Source organism: Orycteropus afer, unplaced genomic scaffold, assembly GCF_000298275.1.
Source record: "Orycteropus afer afer isolate SDZICR_OR568_19922 unplaced genomic scaffold, OryAfe1.0 scaffold00146, whole genome shotgun sequence".
Lineage (NCBI taxonomy): Eukaryota > Metazoa > Chordata > Mammalia > Tubulidentata > Orycteropodidae > Orycteropus > Orycteropus afer.
Genome location: NW_006921733.1, coordinates 914,589 through 927,674, shown reverse-complemented (window position 1 = coordinate 927,674; position 13,086 = coordinate 914,589). Strand labels below are relative to the sequence as shown.

The 13,086-nt window shown below is 40.2% G+C and overlaps 1 protein-coding gene across 1 annotated transcript in view; it reads right to left on the bottom strand.

Moving 5' to 3' along the window:
* The window catches only part of OCA2 (OCA2 melanosomal transmembrane protein), a 574,440-nt gene that overhangs the window by 411,201 nt on the left and 150,153 nt on the right, over window positions 1-13,086 (bottom strand). Inside the window, exons 15-16 of the mRNA XM_007945979.1 lie at window positions 12,844-12,901; window positions 6,639-6,747 (exon numbers count right to left, since the gene is read on the bottom strand). Of these exons, the coding sequence (XP_007944170.1) occupies window positions 6,639-6,747; window positions 12,844-12,901 (167 nt within the window). The remainder of the gene's footprint in view (window positions 1-6,638; window positions 6,748-12,843; window positions 12,902-13,086) is intronic.

The window sequence follows — 13,086 nt, the reverse complement described above, 5'->3', positions numbered from 1 at the left end:
AAGATGGAAGGAATACACAGAGTCACTGTAACAAAAAGAACTGGTAGATATTCATCCATTTCAGGAGATGTGATATGATCAAGAACCAATGGTATGGAAAGAAGTCAAACCTGCACTGAAGGAATTGGCAAAGAACAAGGCTCCAGGAATTGAAAGAATACCCACTGAGATGTTTCAACAAATGGATGCCCCACTGCAGGCACTCACTTGGTTATCCAAGAGATTTGGGAGACAGCTACCTGGCCAACTGATTGGAAGAGATCCATATTGTACCCATTCCAGAGAAAGATGATCCCACAGAATGTGGAAATTATCTAACAATATCATTAATATCACACACAAGAAAAATCTTACTGAAGGTAATTCAAAAACAGTTGCTGCGGTATATTGACAGAGAACTTCCAGAAGTGTAGACTGGATTCAGAAGAGTATGTGGAACAAGTGATATCATTGTTAATGTCAGATGGATTTTGGCTCAAAGCAAAGAATACCAGAAAGATGTTTACTTGTGTTTTATTGACCATGCAAAAGCATTTGATTGTGTGGATTGTAACAAATTGTGAATAACATTAAGCAGAATGGGGATTCCAGGACACTTAATTGTACTCATGAGGAAACTCTACATAGACCAGGAGTCATTTGAACAGAACAAGGGTACACTGCATGATTTAAAATCAAGAACGGATTGTGTCAGGGTTGTAGCCTTTCACCATACTTATTCAATCTATATACTGAAATAATCTGACAAGCTGGACTATATGAAGAAGAACATGGCATTAGGACTGGAGGAAGGCTCATTAGTAACCTGCTATATGCTGACAACACAACTTTGCTTGCTGAAAGTGAGGATGACTTGAAGCACTTACTGATGAAGTTTGAAGAATACAGTCTGTGGTATGGATTATACCTCAATATAAAGAAAACAAAAATTCTCACAACTAGACCTATTAGCATCATCACGATAAATGGAGAAAAGATTGAAGTTGTCAAAGAGTTCACATTGCTTGGTTCTACAATCAATGCCAATGGAAGCAGCAGTCAGGACATCAGACAACGTACAGCACTGGACAAGTCAGCTGCAAGGGATATCTTTCAAGTGCTAAGCAGGAAAGATGTCTCCTTGAGGATTAGGGTACACCTGAGACAAGCCATGATATTTTCAATTGCCTCATATGCATGAGCTCTGATAGCATAGTGTCTGAGGCCCTTGACTGCTAACCAGAAGGCTGGCTGTTCAAACCCACCAGCCACTCCTCGGAAGGAAGGTTGAGCAATCTACTTCCATAGTGATACTGCCTCAGAAACCCAAGCAGGGGTTGCTATGAGTCGGGTCTGACTCAATGGCATGTAACAACAACAACAATATATGCGTGTGAGAGCTGGACAATTAATAAAGAAGACCAAAGAAGGATTGATGCTTTTGAGATGTGGTGCTCGCGAAGAATGCTGAAAGTACCATGGACTGCTAAAAGAACTAACAAATCTGTCCTGGAGGAAGTGCAGCTGGAATGTTCCTCGGAAGTGGGAATGGCCAAACTTCATGTCACCTACTTTGATCATGTTGTCAGAAGTGACCGTTCCCTGGAGAAGGATGTCATGCTTGGTAAGATGGAGGGTTGACAAAGTGGGGGAAGGCCCTCAACGGGATGGATTGACACAGTGGCTCCAGCAATGGGGTCAAGTGTAGCAGGGATCACAGAGCTGGCACAGGACCAAGTAGTGTTGCATTCTGCTGTGCATAGGGTTGCTATGAGTCAGAGGTGACTCTACGGCACCTAACAACAACAACAACAAGGATAGACTTGGCTGAGGATAATCTTACATATGCACTTGTGATACAAAATTAGCTACATACATTACGGAAACAACTGAAGACAGAATTGGAGTAAGTTCTCACAGAAAACCAAACACCTTGAGAGAGAGAATCACTGGGCCTGCAGATCAGGACCATAGTCTCAAGGGACATCATGCTTAATTGGCACAACATAGCACATAAATATCTTGTTCTACAACCTACTTCGGTGATTAACAACTGGAGTCTTAAAAGCTTTCAAGTGGCCATCTTAGATGTAACTATTGGTCTCCACTTTTCTGAATCAAAGAAGAGTGAAGAAAATCAAAGACATCTGGATACAATTAGTCCAAGAATAAGATGGACCAGAAGGACCTCAGCCTCCATAACCCTGAGACCAGAAGAACTAGATGGTGCCTGGCTAACAATGCCAACCACTCAGAGAGGGATCAAAACTGGAGATCCTGGATAGAGTGTGAGGAAAAATATGGAACAAAGTTCAAAAACACAATAATGACCAGAATTACTGGCTGGATAGAGACTGATGGAAACCCCATGTCTATGGTCCCAGGTTACTCTTCAGGCCTGGAAATGGACTCACTCCCATGGATTGGCTCTCAGCCCAACAGCAGAAACTCCTACATGCAGAGCACCTACCTCAGGGCGATGCCACCACCTACTCCAGGGAGATGCACCCCTTAGAGCAACCAGCCATGAGACACCAGAGAGGAAGCATTCACATAGAGGGAAAGCTAGACAGACAGGAATGCATAGTTAAGAAGGATGCAGGGAGTTACAGGGAGGGGAAGAGAGGAAAATTTTTTATGGTTGGGGATGGTAATTGCAGTGTGAATCAAAATATCCATGGACTGCTGAATGTCAAACAAATTTGCTTTGTAAGTTTGCACCCAAAGCACATTAAAAAGAAAGAAATCCATGGTCAATAAAACATCTATCTTATTTTATTTGTTTAGTTACTATAAGTAACCAGTTAACATTGTTGTAGTGTTTAAGGTTTATGTTACTCTGGTAGCATAGTGCCTAAGGCACTTGACTGCTAACCAGAAGGCTGGTGGTTCAAACCCACCAACCACTCCTCAGAAGGAAGGTTGGGCAATCCTACTACTGTAGCGATACTGCCTCGGAAACCCAAGGAGTGGTCGCTATGAGTCGGGGCTGACTCGACAGCACATAACAACAACAACAACAATGTTACTATCACATTATGTCTGAAGTGTGATAAAAAAAAATAATTACACTCTAGCAATGATTTCTAGATATAATTCAACAAATACAATTAAAATCTATTATGTTTTTGACATTGGCTTTTGTATTTGTCATTCTTTTATTGTGATTCTATGTGGAGTGACTCAGTTGTGTAGAAAAAAAAAGCTCAGAACCAAGTACATATGACAGAAACTTAGTTGCTGAAAGTGAAAATAACTTGAAACACTGATGAAGGTCATGGTACAGTCTTCAGTACAGATAACACCTCAACATAAAGAAAACAAAAATCTTCATAACTAGACAAATAAGCAACATCATGATAAATGGAGAAAAGATTGAAGTTGTCAGGGATTTCATTTTACTTGGATCCACTATCAACACTCATAGAAGCAGCAGTCAAGAAATCAGACCTCATATTGCAGTGGGCAAATCTGCTGCAAAAGACCTCTTTTAAGTGTTAAGGATAAAAAGTATTATGTTGAAGACTAAAGTGTGCCTAACTCAAACCATGGTATTTTCTCTTGTCTCATATACATGTGACACTTGGACAATGAATAAGGAAGACCAAAGAAGAGTTGATGCCTTTGAAATGTGATGCTGGTAAAAATACTGAAAATACCGTGGACTGCCAGAAGAACAAACAAATCTGTCCTGGAAGAAGTATAGCCAAAATGCTCCTGAGAAGTGAGAAATGCCAGACTTCATCTCACCTACTTTGGTCATGTTAACAGAAGGGATTAGTCCTTGGAGAAAGATATCATGCTTGGTAAAGAAGAAGGTCAGCAACAAAAGGGCAAAACCCTCAACAAGATGGATTGACACAGTTGCTGTAATGATGGGCTCAAGCATAGCAAGGATTGTGAGGATGGTGCAGGACTTGGCAGTGTTTCCTTGTGTTGTACATAGGTTCACTATGAGTTGGAGCCAATTCAACGGCACCTAACAACAACAGAACCAAGTGCACAGTGCCTGACAAATGGAATTTTGCAATTGTTTAGGGTAATAAATTCTGAGAGGTTGTGAACATGTGATATAAATCTAAACACCCTGTCAAAATTATACATATCATGTGTTATGAATGAGAATTCTAGAAATGTGACTTTCTACTAGAAAAGAACAGGGAGATCCTAACTTAGAATCTAAAGATTTCTAATGTAGCCAAGAAGCCAGAGAAGCAACAAAGCAATGTTAGTAACTGGAGGTTGCCCTCCATATATATCAGCTTTATAAAGTCCAGAGATTGCTTTTCAATATTCTTCAAATATTGCAGCAAATCAAATATTTTAAGTTATTTTAAATATTTTAGCAAAGATTAATTTTTAATTGTGTTAAAAATGTACATACCAAAACATTCACCAGTACAGCTTCCATAATTATAATTCAATGGCATTGATTATATTTTTCCTACTGTGCCACCATTAACAATATCCAGAGTTCACTTTTGAAGGAAATTCATGAGTAAAGCTTTGATTAACATACAAGAGCTTAAAATCAGAAGTACTTGGTATATATAAATAGAGCTGTTTGCATGTGGAGTCTTAAGTCCATTTTAAAGTTTTGACAGGAGTCTAGAATCCAGACTGAAATTTAAAACTGTCTTTTCTAACAGCTGTTCCTCTAATCTTGATGCTGACCTAACCTTCATGCTGACCCTACACCCTAAAGGAGATATTCTTTTTCTCTGAGATCTGGCAGGTGCAGCATATCACAATCTATTCCTAGAGAGACTATACACTATAGTCAAACAGATGCAAGATGTGATAATTTATACCCAAAAGGTCTTGATGTACAGTATTATCAATAAATTTTTACAATGGATCCCCAGAAACAGACATGATTGAGAAAATAATTTTTATAGAAAAAGCTTGTCCTGTCATTGTCCTGTGACCATCCTGAAATACCTGAAAAGCACCTGGGCTTACTATGTACCCTTATCCAATCATGTAATCCCACATATATGTTATCCACCTATCCCTGCTAAATTTCCACTTTTAGACATCATGCCTTTGACTTCCCTAATTATCTTTCAGCCAATTATGATTTTCTAATTTTAATTCCTGGTCCAACTGTACAAAACAGTTTTCTTCCTCATTGTCCTACAGAGAGGCCATCTTCACCCTGTGCATTTGGTCATCTTCCTAGTCCAGACCTTCTCTATCCCTCAATAAACCTCTTTTGCTTTTACTTAAGAAGACTCCATGATGTTGATTTATGACAGACAGTTAACAAAAGCAGTCCTTGACACCACCACCTTAGATTTATTTTTCTCATAAATTCAAACTTTCATGAGGGTGTGTTTTGGAAGTTGGAAGGAGGTTTTGTTTTAATGAATGACCCACCCTTCTGCCATCCAGTCCACTGTGACTCATAGCAACCCTAAAGGACAAAGTAGAACTGCCCCTGTAGAGTTTCTAAGGTTGAAAATCTTTAGGGAAGAAGATTGCCTCATCTTATTCCCATAGAGTGGCTGGTGGGTTCAAACTGCCAATAATTTGGTCAGATCACGATGCAGAGATTCTTTAAATAATGACACCAACAGAGAAAAGTGCTCAATTAATAAGAAAAACTTTAGAGAAGTAGAAAATATGAAGGATCCTAGTGGTTAGCAAGATAAAATAGTGAACTTAATGTGGTTGAAGGAGCTCTGGTAGCATAGTGCCTAAGGCACTTGACTGCTAACCAGAAGGCTGGTGATTCAAACCCACCAGCCACTCCTTGGAAGGAAGGTTGGGCAATCTACTTCCATAGTGATACCACATCAGAAACCCAAGGAGGGGCTACGAGTTGGGTCTGACTCAATGACACATAACAACAACAACAATAACAATGTGGTTGTGGCAGAACTTTGAAGAGGCAAAGTCCATAGTCTGGAAGGAAGAAGCTGGAGACTGGCCTGTGCTTGCACCTCCTACCTCAGTGCAGGCTGATGGGTGCAGAATGAAGAAAGACAAAACCTCACATGAGGTGGAGGGAGAATGAGCTTATGCAGGTGTCTGGGCAAAGCTCAAGATCTTTCACAGCTGGTGTCTCATTTACCTGTCAAGTCCAGTTGCACAGAAGGAAGAACTAACCTTGCCAAAATTACTTCCTGGCTCTTCTGGGGTTTATTCTCAAGGAACAGTCTAAAGATCTAGTTGCTGAGTACTATATAGATAATAATAACTGCTCTATACCCCTTCTACAGCTGAACCTTGTGGGGCTGGAGACACATACACTGTGGTTCCGTCACTTTCTTAATCCCCCTGTCTCTATCTTCCTGTCTCTTTATCACTCTCTCTCCATCTTTCTCTCTGTCTCTCTGTTTCCCTGTCTCTGTCTCTCTGTCACTGTATCTCTGTTTTCCTGTCTATGTCTGTCTTTATCCATCCCTCTATCTCTGTCTCTACCTCTGTGTCTCTCCCTCTCTATATGTCTTTATCCTTCAATCTCTCTCTCTCTCTGCCTTTCTTGAAGCAGTGAAGAGATTCCATTCTTTTCACCAAAAGCCTTCATCCTCACTCCTCCTTTGCTGGCCTTCTGGCCAGCATAGCTACTAGCAGACAAGGCAGTGCCAGGGGCACTACTTTGAAATGTCCACTTCTTGACTATGATGTCAATTACAAACAAAAAACAGACTCACCAAGATCAAGATGAATGCCAGGGACAAATGAATTGAGAAAGAACATGAAGATAACAACTCCCAACACCATCAAGCTTTTGGCAAGCAGAGTCCTGTCTGATATTCTGTGCTGTGAGAGAGAAAAATCGCTGATTTACTTGGGACAATGTCTGATTCCTACAGTATCTTACATAATTTGAATCACTACACATTTCTCCTGATAATGAAAGATATATAAAACCTAACAGCAACAACAATTGAATAACATAATTAGGAAATATGATAGAGTAAAAAATTTACAGATTCAGTATTACACTATTCAAACTCTTTAACAACAACAACAACAACAAAATTTTAATGTAGGAAAATCCCTTTATAAAACACCCGATTAATGGCTTTTTCACCCATTTAGAGAGAGATGTTAGGAAACCCGTTGAAGCTGACAAACAATCTGCAGTGGCTCAAGCTTCCCTACATCTACTTTACTCGTTTTCTATGGGCCACACAGTTTAGTTTAACTGTTCCCTTCCTATTGCACAAAAAACACTTAGGTATTGAGGAGGCTAGTTTTCATAACAGCACATAGGGTTCCTGTAGAAGCCTCTTTCCATGTTATTATGTGTAAAGCTCCCAAGGACACAGGAAGGCACTACCCTATAAAACTGACACATGTAGAATCTGCGAAAGTCATTCACAGGACAGGGACAGTGCCAAAAGTCAAGCATCCCCTGTTGGATCTTTACCAACCTTGGAGTTACTGAACTTTCTTCCAGTCAGCCTGAATCACAGGGGTGAGACAGGAACAAGGCCCCTTCTTCTAAGAAAGTCTCCACAGGCCATGGTTGTGTGAGGCTGGGGCAGGAAGCAAGGTATCAGTGGGCTCCACCAAACTCAGGTCCTCTGTAGTCACAGTGTTATTGTTGTTGTTAGGTGCCATCGAGTTGTCTCCAACTCATAGCAATGCTAAGCACAGCAGAACGAAACACTGCCCTGTGCTGTGTAGTACTATAGTCACGGTACCCCGTGTAAATGACAACTGTCCTGGGTCCTTCATTAAATATGTTGTTGTTATGTGCCGTTGAGTCAGCCCCGACTCATAGAGACCCCTCCTTAGGTTTCTGAGGCAGTATCACTAGGGAAGTAGATTGCCCCATCTTCCTTCCAAGGAGTGGCTATAATAATAATAATACACTTATCTATCTACATATCTACATTCTTTCTTGGTTTCTCTGGCCAAAGAGAAAAAGTTGCAGCCACCAGAAATACAAACCGAGTCCTTCTCCTCATCATGGCAGCTCCAGTTGCAGTGTACCATCCTGTGTGCACAGGCTATAATGCCACCCCTCTGTTGTGCTCATAGTGAAAATGAACCAAGAAACTGTCCTCTCTCCCCAGCCCATGGCAAAGACTTGCAGCTCAGCTGAGATCCAACTCAGCTCCCTTCTAATTTCAAGGAAGTACTATTTGCTAGATTATTCTAGGATGGAGAATTAGGAAGGAAGGGGGCATGGCAAGAAAAAGTGGAAAATCTCTGATTTTCTGATGAAGGTTCCAGGTTTGAGAGGAGGCACTACAAGTGTTCCCTGCAGTGACACTGACCATAGAAAGGCATTGTTATTGTTGTTGTTGTTGGATGCTGTCGAGTTGGCTCTGACTCACAGTGACCCTATGTACAACAGAAAGAAACACTCCCTAAAACTGCGCCAGCCTCACAATACTTGTAAATCTAAGCCTATCATTGCAGCCACAGTGTCAATCCTTCTTGAAGGCCTTCCCCTTTTTCATTGATCCTACACGTTACCAAGCATTATATACTTCTCCAGGGAAAGGTCCTTTCTGATAATATGACCAAAGCCTGGCCATTCTCACTTCCAAGGAGCATTCCTGCTGCATTTCTTCTAGGACAGATTTGTTTGTTCTTTTGGCAGTCCATGGTACTTTCAGTATCTTTCACCAACACACATCTCAAAAGCATCAACTCTCCTTATTCATTGTCCAGTTCTCACATATATATGAGGCAATTGAAAATATCATGGCTTGGGTTAGGTGCACCTTAGTTTTCAAAGAGACATCTTTGCTCTTCAGCACTATAGAGAGGTCTTTTGTAGCAGATTTGCCCAGTGCAGTACATTCTTTGATTTCTTGACTGCTGCTTCCATTGGTGTTGATTGTGGAACCAAGTAATAGGAAGTCTTGGCAACTTCAATCTTTTCTCCATTTATCATGATGCTGCTGATTGGCCCAGTTGTGAGGATTTTTGTTTTCTTTATGTTGAGATATAATGCATACTGCAGACTTTAATCTTCATCAGTAAGTGCTTCAAGTCATGCTCACTTTCATCAAGCAAAGTTGCCTCATCTGCATATCACAGGTTGATAATGAGTCTTCCTCCTATCCTGATGCCATGCTTTTCTTCATATACTCCAACTTTTTGGATTACTTGCTCAGCATACAGATTTAATAAGTGTGGTGAAAGGAAACAACCTTCACACACTCCCTTCCTGATTTTAAACCATGCAGTATCCCCTTGCTCTGTTTGAAAGACAGCTTCATGGTCTATGTGTAGGTTCTTCATGAGCACATTTAAGTGTCTTAGAATTCCCATTCTTCTCAATGCTATCCATAATTTGTTATGATCCACACAATCAAATGCTTTTGCTTAGTCAATAAAACATAAGTAAACATCTTTCTGGTATTCTTTGCTTTCAGCTAAGATCCATCGGATATCAGCAATGATATCTCTTGTTCCACATCCTCTTCTGAATCCAGATTGCATTTGTAGAAGCTCTGTCAATATACTGCTGCAACATTTTTGAATTATCTTCAGCGGGATCTTACTTGCATGTGATATTAATGATATTGTTTGATAATTTCCACATTCTGTGGGATCACCTATCTTTGGAATGGGTATAAATATGGTTCTCTTCCAGTCAGTGGCAGATAGCTGTCTTGCAAATTTCTTGGCATAGATGAGTGAGTGCCTCCAGCACGGCATCCATTCTTGAAACATCTTAATGATTATTCCACCAATTCCTGGAGCCTTCTTCTTCACCAATTGCTTCAGTGCAGCTTTGACTTCTTCCCTCAATATCATTGGCTTTTGATCATATGCCACCTCCTGAAATGGACAAACATCAACCAATTCTTTTTGGTATAGTGACTCTCTGTTCCTGCCATCTTCTTTTGATGTTTTCTGCATCATTCAATGTTTTGCCCATAGACTCTTTCATACACTTTCATACACTTATCTATCAGCTGTTTCTTTCTCAATTTGAGTAATGTCACATCAGCAAATGGAGGTCTCAAAACATTTTCTCCATTTACATCATTAAGGTTCCTTCTACTCTGAAGAAGCAGCTCTTCCCTTAGTATTGCAACTCTAGGCTTGAATTCTTTCCTCAGTTCTTTTAGCTTGAAAAATGCCAAGCATATTCTTCCCTTTTGGTTTTCTAACTCCAGGTTTTTGCCATTTAATTATAATAATTGACTTTGTCTTCTCGAGCTGCTCTTTGAAATCTTCTGTTCAGCTCTTTGATCTTGTTGATTCTTCCATTTGCTTCAGCTATTCTCCATTCAAGGACAAGTTTCAGAGTCCCTTCTGACATCCATTTTGGTCTTTTCTTTCTTTCCTGTCTTTTTAATGACCTTTTCCTTTCTTCATGGATGATGTTCTTGATGTTATCCCACAATTCCTTGGCTTTCAATCATTGGTGTTCATTGCATCAAATTTATTCTTTAGATGGTACCTAATTCAGGAGGGATATAATCAAGGTCATTTTGGCTCTTGTGGACTTGTTTTCATTGTCTTCAGCTTCAACTTCAAATTGCATTTGAACAGTTGATGGTCTGTTCCACAGTCAGCTCCTGGCATGGTTTTGGCTGAAGATATTGAGCTTCTCCATCACCTCTTTCCACAGATACAGTAGATCTGACTTGTGTGTACTCCATCTGGTGAAGTTCGTGGGAATAGCCACTGTTGATGTTGTTGAAAAAAGGCATTTGCAATTAAGTAAGTCATTGGACTTGCAAAATTCTATCATGCAATCTCCAGTGTTATGTCTATCACAAAGGCTGTATTTTCAAACTACCAGTGTGTGGTAGTTAAGTTTGTGTGTCAACTTGGGTTGGCCTGGTTGAGTGGCTAGGCAGCTGGTGGTAGTTATTCCCCATGATGAAACTGGCAATCATCTTCATGGTGAGATCTACCACAAGCAGCTGAATAGCTGCTTTAGGGATGTGGTCTGCTTCCTATATATATATATATATATAAAAACAGCTTTGGGAATGTTCTCTAGCCTTTTGGCATGCATGAACCCTGCAAGTAGCCAAGTCATTGTTCAATAGCCTGCCATGCCCTGCCAGTCATGGGACTTCATCTGGACTTGAATTAGTGGCCTGCCATGTTGTTTGGCAACATTGGGCCCGTGCCTTTTTACTTGTCCATCTTTGGGCTTGTCACCCTCAATAGCCAGCAGCTGTCTGAATGAAGAAAAGCCTCCAGCTTTAGTGGGCCAGAAGCAGGATGCAGAACTGAAGCCCAAGGTTGTAGGGATTTCACCCAGCCCCTAAAGCCTGGCAATTTGAACTCAGACTTAAAGCCTCCAAAATCGTAAGAGAATAAACTCTTGTTTGTTAAAGCCATTCAATTTGTGGTATATTTTCTGTTAGAGCAGCACAGAAGTAACCAAAACCTGGCTTGTTTCTTCTTTGTTTCCAACTTTTGCATTCCAATCACCAGTGATAATCCACATATCCTGATTGCATGTTTGGTCAATTTCAGACTGCAGAAGTTGGTACAAATCTTCAATTTCCTCATCTTTGGCTTTGGTGGTCTATGCATAAATTTTAATAATAGTAGTATTAATTGGTCTTCCTTTTAGGTGTATGGATATTATCCTATCACTGACAGTATTGTACTTCAGGATAGATCTTGAAACATTATTTGTGATGACAAATGCCATGCCATTCCTCTTTAATTTGTTATTCCCAGCATAGTAGGTCAAACGGTTATCTGATTCAAAATGGTCAAAACCAATCCATTTCAGCTCACTAATGCCTAGGATATTGATCTTTATGAGTTCCATTTCATATTTGACAACTTCCAATTTTCCTGTGTCCATACTTAGTACATTCCATGTTCCAATTATTAATGGGTGTTTGCAGCTGTTTCTTTCTCATTTTGAGTCATGCCACATCAGCAAATGGAGGTCTCAAAACATTTACTCCATTTACATCATTAAGGTCCCCTCTATTCTGAGGAGACAGCTCTTCCCCAGTAGTATTTTGAGTGCCTTCCAACCTGAGGGGCTCAACTTCTGGTACTATATCGGACAATGTTTCAGGGCTATTCATGAAGTTTTCCAGGAATATATTAGACAGTGTTTCATTGCTATTCATAAGGCTTTCACCGGCAAATTCTTTGAGAAGTGGATGGCCCTTTGCTTCTTCTGAGTCTATCTTAGTCTGGAAGCTCTAACACTTGTCCACCACAGGTGACCCTGTTGGTATTTGAAATACTGGTGCCATAGCCCCCAGCCTTACAGCAACATGCAAGTCACCACAGTATGACAAACTGACAGACGATTGGTGGAGAAAGGCACTGTAACCATTGCCATTTCTGAAATTGAAAATGGAGGGTCAGGCAGGTCAAAGAATGTTGCAGTGTCCTTCAGTTGATGTAAGTGTAAGTGATCCAAAGTCTGTGCTTACTTTTTCTTTTGGAAGCCTGTCACATTTGCTCCATTTGACTTTCTGGAGTTATTAAAGTAAAATTCTTAGCTGCTTCTCCTTCCTACCTCTCCCCAAGCCTGTTCTTCCAGGGGCACAGAGAGGTATCCAGTCTGCTTTCTGACTCTTGGCCTAAACAAAACAGTATAGCAAGGTGGGCCATCTGCATGTGAGAAACCCCCTCACAAATCACATTACACACTAGGACCCAAAGTGTCCTGGGTCATGGGAGGATTGAGTGAGAATTACATCTCACATGTCCTATAGTATCTCTTGAATACCTAACTGAGTGCATCTTAGACTATATATATTTTAACTACCTGGTTTCCTAAAAAATGACCCTACAATATATAGAAAATATTTTTCTCCATCAATTTAGGAAAATAAACTAAAAATATAGAAATAAAAAGAGAAATGACTTTCAATGAGGTAAAGAAAACAGATTGCCCTCTTCTCCAGTAGCTAAGTCAGAAATCCCTGAGAAGAGAACATGTAATACCTTCTTTTGCAGTTCCTGGATGTTAGCGCCCCAATTTTTATCCTCTTGGGAAATTAGTCTAAAAAAAAAAAAACAAACAGATTCATCATTCCCCCAATTATTTCAAACAGTGAGATTTCCCTGGCAGCAGTCACTGAATTTCTTTTCTTTCTTTCTTTTTTTTTTTTTTTAATTAGGATTTGGGTGAAGATTTACAGAGTAAATTCACTTTTCATACAGCAGTTCACATATACTTTGTCTCAT